Source organism: Caretta caretta, chromosome 14, assembly GCF_965140235.1.
Source record: "Caretta caretta isolate rCarCar2 chromosome 14, rCarCar1.hap1, whole genome shotgun sequence".
NCBI lineage: Eukaryota > Metazoa > Chordata > Testudines > Cheloniidae > Caretta > Caretta caretta.
This window is the reverse complement of record NC_134219.1, coordinates 8,431,621-8,446,452: the sequence shown is the minus strand read 5'-3', so window position 1 is coordinate 8,446,452 and position 14,832 is coordinate 8,431,621. Positions and strand designations below refer to the sequence as shown.

The 14,832-nt window shown below is 43.7% G+C and overlaps 1 protein-coding gene across 1 annotated transcript in view; it reads right to left on the bottom strand.

The window, feature by feature from the left end:
- Positions 1 to 14,832, bottom strand: part of PITPNC1 (phosphatidylinositol transfer protein cytoplasmic 1) — a 196,526-nt gene that overhangs the window by 9,956 nt on the left and 171,738 nt on the right. The window contains exons 9-10 of the mRNA XM_075119212.1: positions 8,487 to 8,642; positions 6,649 to 6,712 (exon numbers count right to left, since the gene is read on the bottom strand). Of these exons, the coding sequence (XP_074975313.1) occupies positions 6,649 to 6,712; positions 8,487 to 8,642 (220 nt within the window). The remainder of the gene's footprint in view (positions 1 to 6,648; positions 6,713 to 8,486; positions 8,643 to 14,832) is intronic.

Here is a 14,832-nt window from a genome sequence, read left to right as displayed (position 1 = left end):
AGTAGGAGCATTGCCAGCAGATCGAGGGATGTGATCATTCCCCTCTTATCGACATTGGTGAGGCCTCATCTGGAGTACTGTGTCCAGTTTTGGGCCCCACACTACAAGAAGGATGTGGAAAAATTGGAAAGTGTCCAGCGGAGGGCAACAAAAATGATTAGGGGACTGGAACACATGACTGAGAAGAGGCTGAGGGAACTGGGATTGTTTAGTCTGCAGAAGAGAAGAATGAGGGGGGGATTTGATAGCTGCTTTCAACTACCGGAAAGAGGGCTCCAAAGAGGATGGAGCTAGACTGTTCTCGGTGGTGGCAGATGACAGAACAAGGAGTAATGGTCTCAAGTTGCAGTAGGGGAGGTTTAGGTTGGATATTAGGAAAAACTTTTTCACTAGGAGAGTGATGAAGCACTGAAATGCGTTACCTAGGGAGGTGGTGGAATCTCCTTCCTTTGAGGTTTTTAAGGTCAGGCTTGAGAAAGTTGGGGATGATTTAGTTGGGAATTGGTCCTGCTTTGAGCAGGGGGTTGGACTAGATGACCTCCTGAGGTCCCTTCCAACCCTGATATTCTTTGATTCTATATTCCAGAGACAGGTGTGTTCTGTACAAAGAATGATGAGTCAGGATCTGGCTAGCTATCACTGCATTTTTAATGGCCCATCACCTCAGTATCCCTGTAGCACCTGGAAATGATGAGTGCTAATTCTGGCTCAAACGCTGACTCTCCCTGTGGTCAGCTCACTTAACCTCTCTCTCTTTGTTGTCTGATCTACAAAATGCAGATAATAGTACTTATTTCATAGTCCGTTAGGAGGATTAATGTTTGCTTTGAAGATTATAAACCCTAAGCAGTATTATCCAAGTCCTTCTGAAACTTGTTGCTCTCTTCTGTTGTATTTACTGATTCCCTCCTTTATTTTGGGGTGCTTTCTTCTTTTGTGTCTCTAATATATAAGTGAGCACAATTTATCTTAATTATGATCTTCGTGGCAATCTGCTTGTCTCCTTCCTCTGCCTCCTGAATTGTCTTCTCTTGTCCTCTTTATTAGGCCCCCAAGATATTGTGACTCAGATATATCCCTGCTTATTCCATACATTTGACTTCATATATTACTCTTGTGTGTGGTATTTTATCAAGCATTTTCTTGATGTCCAAGTAAATCACAGCCTCCCACTGATATTTCTTTGTGTCACTCTTCAGTGAATACCATCCAATTTGTTAGGCCTGACCTTTGTGTGAATTCAGTCTGCTCTATTTTTATTCAAACTCTATTGCTTCAAGTTTTCTTCTGCTCCTTCTTTGGTTAGTGCATCAAGTCATGCAGAAAGATCAATTAGGGCTTATGAAAGGCAAATTGAACTCCAGTGTTATGGAAATTGTTAAATCTTATAAGAAACATGAACACAAATGGACTAGTTCAAAGAAATAAATGAAAGACTAGAATTTGGAAAACACCTAAAGTGAACCCAGTGGAAAATATCTCACTTTCTAAGTCGGGGTGGGCAAACTTTTTGGCCTGAGGGCCACATTGGGGTTCTGAAACTGTATGGAGGGCTGGGTAGGGAAGGCTGTGCCCCCCCAAACAGCCTGGTCCCTGCCCCCTATCCATCCCCTCCCACTTCCTGCCCCCTGACTGCCCCCCTCAGAACCCCTGACCCATCCAACACCCCTGCTCCTTGCCCCTGACCGCCCCCTCCCGGGACCCCACCTGCTATCCAAACCCCTCTGCTCCCTGTCCCCTAACTGCCCTGACCCCTATCCACATCCCTGCCCCCTGACAGGCCCCCCGGGACTCCCATGCCTATCCAACTCCCCCCGTTCCCCATCCCCTGACCCCCCCCCGAACCTTCACCCCATCCAACTGCCCCCTGCTCCCTGTCCCCTGACTGCCCCCTGGGACCCCCTGCCAACTTATTCAAACCTCCCAGTCCCCGCCCCCTTACCATGCTGCTCAGAGCAGCAGGACTGGCAGCCCTGCCGCCCGGCCGGAGCCAGCATCGCCACCACGCTACCTGGCAGGAGCTCGCAGCCCCGCCGCCCAGAGCGCGGGTGGCATGGTGAGCGGAGGCTGCGGGGGAGTGGGACAGCAAGGGAGGGGCCAGGGGCTAGCCACCCTGGCCGGGAACTTAAGGGATGAGCAGGATGATCCCGTGGGCAGGGCCGGCTCCAGGCACCAGTGTTCCAAGCAGGAGCTTCGGGAGGCAGTTAGAAAGGGGCGGCAGAGTTTCCGCAGCGGGGGCAATTCGGCGGCAGCTCCTCCCTTTTGCCGTCCATGATGGCAGCTTTTTTCACTGCTTGGGGTGGCAAAAACTGTAGAGCCGGCCCTGCCCGTGGGCCGCAGTTTGCCCACCTATGTTCTAAGCTGTTCTTCTCCTCTTCAGAAACAAGTAGCATAGGTATGTTCTCGGCAAGGCAAAAAGAACTAGTATATATAAAAGGTCTTTGTTCTGATGGATGCATACTAGTACTTCCCATTGACATAGTGGGAGATAAAGAGTAAGCATCAGAGCACCACAGTATAGGTAAGAAATGAGAAAAAGCAGATGTGTATGTTATTGTCAGATCTACAGTACAATAAGCAAATTGGTACATTGTCTTGTTTTCAGCACAGCTGCAATGGTTGATTAATTTTGAGTCCGTTCTCTCTTCTTAACAATGTACAAGAACGTGAATTTATTGACTGAAAAACAATTAACTTGAAAATTTAGACTCAGTGCTATAGAATACCATCATAGTTATAAATATGGATTTAGCCAGCACTTTTCATTGAGATGCATGGTTCTTTATTTCCATACACGCTTTGCCAGAAAACTATAAAATGAGATCTGAAAAGAAACGTAAAGGTGCAGGCATGAAAATTCAGAGGATGGCAAGACTCGAGATTTTAGTTAGCTCTGAATCCTCATTTGGAACAAAAGTAATAAGAAGCAAATTCTGTGTCCCATTGTGAATTCATACTAGAAAATTTGATTTTGTTCATTTTATTCTGCTTTGTAAATGTAATTAGCTAAATTAATCCGTAGTGTGACACAGCTGAATCCAGCAAATTTACACCAAGGATTAATTTGGTCCAACTTTTTAAAATTATGGTTTTACCAGTTTTTCACTCCTCTACTTTTCAGCTAAACAGGACTCTCTTGTGTAATTTACATTTAACTGGTATTTGTTAGCTTGGATTTCTTGTTGTGCAGTGGGGACCCTGTGGGCACATGTGCTGTGGAGGGTGGGAGTAGAGGAAAGGGACACAGGCCTCCCTGGCCAAAGATGATTAGGGAAGATCTAAAAGTGAAGGACCTCAACACCTACAGCAGCCGGTAACCCAGGCAAACTATGACCTTGGAAGCATTGCAGGGATAAGATCTTCATTAGCATGTACTCTTCTGGACTCATCCTCCAATGCATAGACTCATATCTGTCAAGTAAATCTTATTTCTCAAGCAGGCATGTTCTGTGGCTTCAGGGAGGGAAATCTTACTCCTTTTCATGAATAGGTTCTATTGATTCCCTTGTACAGTACTTCAGATTGATAGTCTACCAAAGCCCATTTCACACTGTTGTCATTTTTTGAAGATCAAGACACTGATCATATTTCGCAATCTTCTGCCTCACTAGAGATATCTTTTTGATGTAAAAATTTATATTCTTCTCCTTGGCAACTGAACAGTCAGACTGTGCCCCTTTTGCGCTGGTGTAAGACTGTACAGTGGAGCTAACAACACATAATGTGGAAACAAGGACTATCCAAAGCATAGGTGGACTCTTCTGAAGTAGTTCTCCTGGCATAAAGTAAATCACCCAGAAACGGTGCATTACACACTGGCTAAAGTGTTTCTCTGAAGCTGATTCCCATATAAATGAATCCATTCACATTCTCTTATGTAAGTGAGAGCAGAGGAACTCCTCAGTCTCTATTTGCAATTTGTGCTGAAGATCATCACCATCCAAAACACTGACAGATATAACTATGTGGTCATGCATCTTGGATATTCTTCTTGAGCAACCCTGTCTGATTGCACAAAAAATTTCCATAGAAATGCCCTCATAGTGTATGAACAAAAATGAAAAACAAGGAACTGAAAATAATGATGTAATTTTTGTTTAATTGTCTACATTGAGCCAAACCTATAAAAATACAACACAAGTGTTTCAGCAGTGTCTTCCCTGATCTGCTTGTGTAAATCAAGTATTTGTGATTAGGGCCGACTGCATAAACAGCGCTACACATTTTAAGCAAGAGTCCAAGCTACCAAAGGAACAACAAAATATGCATTAAGTTGCTTGTTACTAGCAATCAACACTATCTATCTATCTCTATCTATCTAAACAGGAAACAAGATAAAACAGGAGATAGGATAAAAGCATCACATGGGATCACTATAAAACATAGCTTAAGGAAATGAAGGAGTATGAATTTCATTAGAAAAGAAACCTGAAAGTTAGAGATAAGCTAAACTAATATTGGGTTATTTTCATTTGTAGCTAGGGGACACTGTCTGAACACAGACACTGTGTCTTTTACAAAACTTATGGACACTGATGATGGCATAAGGATTTGTGGAGGTGTGGGACATATACCATATGAAGAAATAAAGCTTGTTCTCATTTGAATTAAAGATGCAGAATCCTCTTACTAGTTTATGAGTGTCCCTAAATTAAAAAACACAAAGGAAAAAATAAAAGATCCATTTCCAGTCTGCCAGTATTTTTATGGCCTCTATACCATAGCACATATTTCCTCGTGCTTTATCAGATCTGTACAATAAAATAAATTGTGATTTTAAAAGGAAATTCTTCTCTAATTTCTAATAATCAGTAGCCCAGATTATGGCCAGATCTTTATCTGGTGTAAATTGGTATACTTTCTCTGAAGTCAAAATAGCTATCCCACTTCACACAAACTGAAGATTTTTGTTTGGACTTCTAGGTAACAGAATATTTCTGAGCACTGAAGAGAGATAAACATCATGTCTACACTATTGAGATTATACTGGCATAGCTATGCCTGCATAGCCCCATGGTTTACATGCAGCCTGCGCTGACAGAAAGTTAGGAACACCACCTCCCCAAATGAAGTTAGGGCTTGTTTACACTTGAAATGCTACAGTACCACAGCTGAATTGCTGCAGCTACACAGCTGTAGTGCTTCAATGTAGACACCAGCTATGCTGACGGGAAGGGTACTCCCATCAGTGTAAATAATCCACCTCCCCAAGAGGCTGTAGCTAGGTTGAATTCTTCCATCAACCTAGTGCTGTCTACACTGGGGGTTAGGTCGGCTTAATTGCACTGCTCAGAGGTGTGAATTTTTCACACTCCTGAGGAAAGTAATTACGCTAACTTAATTTTCTAGTGTAGACCAGAGGCAGGTCTACACTACAAACTTTCATTGGCACAGCTGCACCAGTGTCACTGTAGCACGTCTGATACAGATGCTCTCAGCTAACGGGAGAGAGCTCTCCTGTTGGCTTAATAACTCCACTTCTATGAGTGGTCGTAGGTACGTTGGCAGGAGAAGCTCTCTTGCTGACATAGTGCTGTCTACGTGGGGGGTTAAGGTCACTATAATTTTTTCAACACCCCTGAGCGACACACTTACATTGAAGTAAGTATGTAGTGTAGACCAAGCCCAGGTCTTAGCTATGTTGACAGAGGTCCTTTTCCATTGACATAGCTGCGTCTAAAACGGGGCACATCTGTGCTGATCGGGGTGTGGTTTTTTTCACATGCCTGACTGACGTAGCTGTGCTGATATAGCTTTTCAGTGTGGACCAGGCCTTAGAATCGCTAAAGATTGTTCATGAAAAGTTTAAGGCAGTATTCCCTTGAACCTCAAGGTGGTTCTATCTATCTTTGTCTCTTTTAAATACATTTCTAAATTGCAATTCTATATTACAGGAATGTTTTAGAAATTGATCGATAATATCTGGGATAATGCATACCCTTTATTGAAATAGTATGTATATGGCACAATACCTGTGTGTTTATTGTGCAATAAAATGTCATAAACTATTTTGATGTTGAAATTACTCTGTAAAATTCAAAGTGCCTATTCCTATAGCTGAAGCATGGATTCCGTGGGAGTTGTGTATGCAGCCACTGTTGAATCAGAGCCCGTGGGTTTTCAATTGGAGCTATTATATTTATTTGTTTTTCAAACAGGAACTTTTAGTTCTGGTTTTTATTACATTTTATATTAACAGTTTAAAACCCGTCCTGAAAAGTTGAAATTGTGTTAGAAATAACATGGGCCAAAAGCTTGGAGGTTGGAGATGACTGCACATTAGTGCTATGAAAGCAGCATTAGCTATATTGGCTTGTATTCAAACCTATGCACTGTCTTTCATGTAGATTATTCTTGACAGGGGCAGCACTAAACTGTTGAAGATGTGGAGTGTCTGGATCTGGGGCATACGCTCTAAAATACATGGACCATACACCCTGGTCCCACCTTCTGGATGCACCTTCCCCACCAGTGGCTATTGTGGCATAAACTTACATGTAGAGTGAGGGGTGAAATAAGGCCCTAGGTATTTTGGGCCTCATCTAAAGTCCATTAAAGCCAATAGGAGTCTTTCATTTATTTCAATGGGTTTTCCATCAGGCCCTTTCCAAGGCTATTTTGTAAGTTAATTTTGTGAAGATGACTTACCATACCACTCATCAACCCATGCAAAAGCCTGTCGGTGTCCAATCATTAATATATCTCTGACCACCTGTGAAATAAGAAAAAAAGGTTAAAAGTATCTTGTGTAGTAAAACATTATAGAAAATAAACTATAGGAACATCATGGTCTCTCTACAGGGTGGAAGGACATAAACACTCTGAACTTTGAGACTCTACACTGATCTATGGTGACATACACAAGAAGAGGACATTTGGGAGCTGAACAACGAATATATTAATATTTGGGCAAGCAGACTGGAACTCCTTTCCCTTCTATCTTAAAATGGAACCTGTTAGTTCTTTTCACATACAAGAGGTCAATAACCTTCCAAAATTCTACCAATGTCTGGACATTAAAATACTTGGAGAAGACCATTTGATAATTGTATCATTAATGAATTAATATTTGGACAAGTAGAATGGATAACTTTCCCACCACTTGTGAAAGCTGTAGGATAACCTGGATGTTGTTATTCTGTGAAGGTTACTCATTTCTAATTACAGATTTTAAAAAAATCTTTGAAGAAAAATATAATATACAAAACTTTGGCAGGAGAATATATAGAAAATCCTATCCAAAAAGCATGAGTCAAAACCTTTATGAAAAATTCAGGCATTTTTTAATAAAAAAGGGATTGAATTCTGAGGGCTTTGCAGAATAGGAGAAGTGTTTGCAACTGTGACTTTATCATCTTGGAGCTCTGTACATGCCCTGAGATATCTGGTTTTAGAAGAAGGAACCACACATCCAGTGAAAATGAACAATAATATACACTTGAGAGCCAAGCATGCTAAACTTCAGGAAATCAGATTAATGTGCAAAAGGCATCAGAACTATTGCAGTAAGTCCAACTTAGTTGTCTAGAAACTCTCGTTCAGTGATAGCTTAATATTACGCTAACGGTCCAATTCTGATCTCATTTACACTGGTTTCTTACTGGTGTAGCTCTTGTGACTTCAGAGGAGACACTCTTGATTTACATCAGTGAGACTGAGGTTAGAATCAGACTCTAAATCAAAGGAGTGGGTTGAGACTGCCACGGTTTTTGTTTTTAGTATTTTGAGATTGGCAGATGAGCATAATGAGAATTAATAAGCTTTTACTGCATCCAGATAGATAGCCATTAAAGCCAATAGAGCTATCAAACTGAAGTAACTGTTTGGCTTCACATTCTGCTCTCACTTTCAGTACACTGGGAGTAACTACACTGATGTCAATGGTGTAAAATCAGAGTGAGTGAGGTCAGAGTCAGACCCACAGTGTTTATTTAATTGTGGTAAAATTAAATGAACTGCTGATAAAGTGCAATACAGACTTTAAAAGCTTCAAGTAATGAAATCACAGGGGAAAAAATATTTCAGTCTAGAAACATTGTATTGTATTCATCCAACAGCTCACAATTGTCACAATAAAGCTGTTGTCATTGGCACAAATATTATTTTACCAGCAGTGGAGGTCTCTTGGGCAAGGATGTTGTTAATTCTGCCCACATAAGGATCACAGCACTGGAAACGTTATTGCTGGCTGTACTCAGAGATGGGTGAAAAACTAAGCCTTGGATCTGAGTAACTCGAGCCTTTGGGGAAGTTTGTATCCAGAGATTAATTTTGCAGCTGGGCCTCTTCTCTTTAATTGACACATGAAAACCCCAGATCGAATCACCCTTGAATGTTAAGGAGGTTTGGAACCAGATCTAAACCTGAACTTCCTGGCTCAGCCCATCTCTAGTCCTATTCATTTGCAGGTCAGGATAATGCTCTAGTTCCACTTGTGCTCTAGCCCTACTCCTGTGCAAGATAACAGCATATAGGCATTCACTGACCTTATGTACAAATTGTTCTACTCTAGTTTGAAGTCCCCAGACTTCAAATTTCACAGTCACCAGTTTGTAGGAGCACATGATCGGCTGGTGTGTCTCCCTCCAGCCTTCTTTTAATAGGCCTCTCCCCGTCTTCTCTGACTTGAAATGTTTAGGATCCTGCAAAGCAAGGAGAACCACGACTGAAAAACCTTGGCTGAAAAGTCCCCATTTGCTAGCTTGTTAATGTGTCTGTTTTAAGGCTAATAAACACTAAGGGTATGTCTACACTACCCGCCAGACCGGCGGGCAGCGATCGATCCAACGGGGATTGATTTATCGTGTCTTGTCTAGATGTGATAAATCGACCCCCGAGCGCTCTCCTGTCGACTCCTGTACTCCACTGCTGCGAGAGGCGCAGGCAGAGTCGATGGGGGAGCGGCAGCAGTCGACTCACCGCGGCAAAGACACCACAGTAAGTCTATCTAAGTAAGTTGACTTCAGTTATGTTATTCACGTAGCTGAAGTTGTGTAACTTAGATAGATTCCCCCCCTTCACCTCCCCAGTGTAGACCAAAAATAACACAATTTGCTTAAATGAATGGCAGGATATAATAAGATACATAAGGCCAAATCCTGGTCTGTTACCCAAAAGCCAGTGCATTGATGGCAGCAGTAGATACTTGGCGATGCTGTGAAGCTCATTGGGCACAAAAGACATTGGGCCATAGCAGGGCATGATGCTACAGGTCATTTTAGTACAATGCACTATGAGGCACTGTTTATTGCTGAAGGAGCAACAGGTCTATTTCCAATGAGACCTGCTAGCGTATTCTATAGTTGGCGGCATACATATACACCTGACTGTGGTCCAGCCACATCCCTATTCCTGAAAACCATATCTCTTTTGGCATATCACACCCACACAACATGGCAGATCTGCCAGCAGACTCTTGTGGGCCATCAAAGACTCTTGTGGGCCATCAAGATGTGGGCCATCTTGTGTCAGCTGGAAAGCCCCTTTGCATGCATCACTACTTGTGTGAAGATCTGTGGCTGATTGCACTCTTCTTCTTCCATACCCACTGCAGGAGTTAGCTCAATGTAATGCACTAACGTGAAAATGCAGGGAGTTGCTCAACCTGGAGCAGCAAGGGAGCCAGATGGGATGACGCCTGTTGAATCTCATCCTCAGCTATAAACCAACTAACTATTGGAAGTTTAAAGTAAATGTAATGGCAGGGGGAAATATCCAATGTGTTTTTTTTTAAATTACAAAAACTCTTGTACACACCATGTGTAAAGAAACTAGAGAAGGGAAAGCAGAGATTCCATTGTGCTGTGTGTCTGCACTTTAGAGCCAGCATATAAAAATAAAATGTGTAGTTGTGACAATGCAAGTGGCAGGAGGGACTAGCTGTCCCAAATGTGTACCTGTCTGAGACATTAGGCACATACTCCGGTTGGCTAGTGCCTTCTGCCACTCACATCACTGTGGCTATGCTCTATTTTTAGCACGCTAGCTCAATCAGTTTGCATGGGTAGATCTCCTCGATTTGGGAAGTACACCCTCCAGTTTGAAGATACTGTATACGTAAATCCTGCCTGCATTTTATTCTGGACTCTGCACATCGTTTGGATGGAAAATAAACAGAAACAAGTCAAGGGTGAAAAAAACCAAAAAAACCAACACTGCCAAGCTTCATTATCTATGTGTTGGAAGCAGAGTTACTCACCTGTGTGCTCCTTTATGAATTTATCAAAGGCCTTATCATCTACTGCCTTAGACCTTGTGTATTCATTTATAAGTGTGCAAAGTGAATGCAAAGAAGCCATAAAATGCTACAATCCCAATTTGGTAGCATATTACATGCACTCTGTGGAGGTGTCAATGACAACACAAGTCATGAGGGCAGTGAAGAACCAGGGTTCTAATGTTCAAACCAACTGGGAGCACTGGAAAATCATAAAGAACTCTGTCTCTGAGGTTGAGGAAGCAAGTTTCAAGCCTATGAGAGAACCACATTATGGGTATAATCAGCAGATGGTAAAGTGTACATCATCTGTTTGAAGGGCTTGACAATGCCATTGTAAATTCTAAACTAACTTGTATACTACTGATTGAGCATGAAACTTTACCAAGTTGGAACCTCCAGTAACATGGACAAAACCCTGAAGGGACTGTAATTTCAACATCAGCTATTTGATTTTCCAGTACGTCAAGGAAAGCCAAGAAGTATGATACTAAATATATTGTTTGAGGGGGCAGTGAAGCCAAGACACCAATTGCTATTGAAAGCAAAGACATTACATCCAGTATTGATTCTTAAAATGAAATCACTTTCCAGGTTCTCCAAACTCATTGCCCATGTAATAAACTGTATTTTAAAAATATGGATGTTTTGGAGATGTGGTCATGAGAAGACAGCCAACTTGTCTTCAGGGTTTATTTTAAACAACACAAAAAGATGCCCTTGGTTTAGGTAGGATAGACAAGAAACACTTAGAGATTAGTTGCTGTTTATTTGCATTCGTTTGTTAATTTTTATGTATCTGGCCTTATGTCTATACCTGCTAATTGCACCTTGGCAATCTTGGACAGGATTCACAGTTCAATGTTCATTTTCAAATGAACAAGGACAGGGAAGTAATAATGAATTTACGATACAGCTCCTTTAATCTACACTGAAAATCAAGTTCAGCTGTGCCCTACTCCCTGAGGCCTTGATCCAGGAAAGCTTGTGGTTAAGTCCATACTATTTAGAAAAACACTTAAATATGTGGCAAAGAGTCCTGTGGCACCTTATAGACTAACAGACGTGTTGGAGCATAAGCTTTTGTGGGTGAATACCCAGATGCATGTAGTGGAAACTTCCAGAGGCAGGTATAAATATGCAAGCAAGAATCAGGCTAGGAATAACGAGGTTAGTTCAATCAGGGAGGATGAGGCCCTCTTCTAGCAGTTGAGGTGTGAACACCAAGGGAGGAGAAACTGCTTTTGTAGTTGGCGAGCCAGTCACAGTCTTTGTTTAATCCTGAGCTGATGGGGTCAAATTTGCAAATGAACTGAAGCTCAGCAGTTTCGCTTTGAAGTCTGGTCCTGAAGTATTTTTGCTGCAGGATGGCTACCTTTAAATCTGCTATTGTGTGTCCAGGGAGGTTGAAGTGTTCTCCTACAGGTTTTTGAATATTGCCATTCCTAATATCTGATCTGTGTCCATTTATCCTTTTACGTATGGACTGTCGAGTTTGGCCGATGTACATAGCAGAGGGGCATTGCTGGCACATGATGGTGTATATTAGATTGGTGGACATGCAGGTGAATGAACCTGTGATGGTGTGGCTGATCTGGTTAGGTCCCGTGATGGTATCGCTGGTGTAGATATGTGGGCAGAGTTGGCATCGAGGTTTATTGCATGGATTGGTTCCTGAGTTAGAATTACTATGGTGCGGTGTGTAGTTGCTGGTGAGAATATGCTTCAGGTTGGCGGGTTGTCTGTGGGCGAGGACTGGCCTGCCTCCCAAGGTCTGTGAAAGTGTGGGTTGTACAACCCATCCTGGACAACGATCTCTCACTTTCACAGACCTCTGTGACCTATGTCTGTTAGTCTATAAGGTGCCACAGGACTCTTTGCCGCTTTTACAGATCCAGACTAACACGGCTACCCCTCTGATACTTGACTTAAATATGCACTTCACTTTAAGCAGAAGCTTCAGTGATATCCTGAATAAGAGGCTAAATGAGGATGAGCTAGGGAAGAGGCAAACTGGTGAGACTACTCTGTTTGTATTTCCTGCCACTCACTGTGAGCTTCTCTCTCACTTGGTGCTATTCTTTTTCTAATGTTTATAGTTAGCCCCAATGACTTGGCTTGTGATTTGATTCATAAACTGAAGCTCTACCATGAACCTTTCTTGTTAATCAGGCTCAAATGAAGAGATGTTCTTGCCATCTTTCTGAAAATCATTACTTTCACATTCTTCTCTAAATGTGACTGCAATATTCTCTGCTTTCAACCCTAGAGCACCATAAAAAACAAATCAGCTCCAGCACATAGCTGAGTAACATACCACTTCATATCACGAATAACTGTCACATATTGTTTGCCCGTCTTCTCATTCAATAAAGCTTGTCCTCAGCTTGGTCTAGATATTTGAAAAGAATTGTTATATAACTGATAATTGCCTGAAGCACACAGTTCAATAAAAAAAGTAAGATGTGGATGTGGAATTCTAATAGATGGATCCTTGAATTTAGAAACAGTTTACAGCAACAATGTAGAATGATTTCAAATATTCTGATACAATATGCATGCAGTAAATAAATATTCTTCTCTGAGTGCTTGTTCATGTCAATTCCAAACAGGTGTGCGCACATCACATGCAGGACAGCTGGAAGATTTTTCCCCTAGCAGTATCCGTAGGGTCAGCCTGGATGCCCCCTCGAGTCACACCTTCATGGTGCCCAACATAGGGCTCTGTTGACCCGACCCCCACTCAGTTCCTTCTTACTGCCTGTGATGGCTAGCTGGAACTCCCCGTTGCTCTTGCCTCAGCAAGCGCGAGTTAGCAGTGTTTGTGTATATAGTTAGTTAGTGTTAGTGTAGTAGTTTTTTCCTTTGGGGGGGTCCCCCCACCGATGTTTTTCCCCGGCACTGGGTTATGCCTTGGTCTCTGGGCTTTAAACCATGCTCGGACTGTGGCAGGTTTATGCAAAAAATGACCCGCACACTTCGTGCTTGAAGTGTCTAAGCGAGGGGCGTCTTAGAGATCAGTGCAAAATCTGTAGAAATTTTTGCCCCGGGACTCTTAAAGACATGGAGGAGCACATCCGAGTGTTGTTTATGGAGGCAGCACTTCGTCCTCAGTCAGAGCCGGGTGTGGCAGATCCGACTTCGACCGCCGCATTCTTGGTGCACAGTGCTCCAGTACCGTCCATGTGTGAACCGGTGCCGAAGAAGGACTCTGCTGGAGACCCTTGGCACTGCCATGGCTCCGCCCACAGGCCCCAGACATCGGTGAGGCACCGGTGGTGCTCCCCAGTGCCCCACAAAAGGAAAAAGGCTGACAGAGGGCGCTCCCCGACCAGGTATAAAGACCAGTTGGCCAACAAGCCCCTATCGGGTACCCATTCGGTGGGGATTCCATTGACTCCTGCCCCGAGATGGGTCCAGTTGAGTCCGGACCAGCACTGCTCACTGACGCGCCGCCACAAAGACCTCCAGCTCCTCTCTACACCAGAGACACTCCGAGGCAGCAGTGGACCTTTTGGCGCTTACAGCACCACGCTCACCTCCTAGGCGAGAGATCGCCAGCACCGGTTCCAGGCCTGGTACATTCTGTGGGTAACTAGCGATGATGTTGGCCTTTACATATCAGCCTTTATGTGTTCCTGCCCACCCCGCTCGTTCACAGGCTTTGGTGATACTGGTAGTTCCAGCCTGGCCCTGCCAATTCTGGTACACATCACTCCTGGAAATGTCCATGGAAGCCCCAGTCACCTTGCCGCTCTTCCTAGACTTAATAACTCAGGACCATGGATGCCTTCAGCACCCAAACCTCAAGTCATTGCACCTCACGGTGTGGAAGCTCCATGGCTGAACCCGATGGAGCTTGCCTGCTTGGACTGGGTTAGACAAGTCCACCTGGACGGTAGGAAACCCTCCACCAAGGCCAGGGGCGGCTATACGAATTTTGCTGCCCCAAGCAGTCACTGCCGAATTGCCGCCGCCGCAACAGTGGCAGAGCTGCCGCCAAAAGCCACGGTGGTGGGAAGAGTGGTGGAGCTACCGCCAAATTGTCACCACAGGACACGGACTGCCGCCCCATTCTAAATGCCGCCCCAAGCACCTGCTTGGAAAGCTGGTGCCTGGAGCCGGCCCTGACCAGGGCTACCTACCTTGCCAAGTGGAAGAGATTTTCAATCTGGGCGGCACAGCATCATTCATCTCTGACTCTCGCCACTATCCTGCTTATATTGGACTACCTCCTCCATCTCAAGCAGCAAGGTCTGTCCATGTCATCAGTAAGGGTTCACCTGGCCACCATTTCAGCCTTCCATCCAGGTACAGCCAGCCGATCGGTCTTCACCAACCCTATGGTCAGTCGTTTTCTGAAAGGTCTCAACAGGCTATATCCACAGGTCAGGCAACTGATCCCAGCTTGGGACCTCAACCTCGTCCCTTCTAAACTGATGGGTCTGCCCTTTGAACCACTGGCGACATGCTCCCTGCTCTATCTCTCATACATGATGGCATTTCTGGTAGCGATAACCTCAGCCAGGAGGGTGTCTGAGCTCAAGGCATTAACATCAGAGCCTCCTTACACCATGTTCTATAAGGACAGGGCGCAGCACAAGCCACACCCAGCT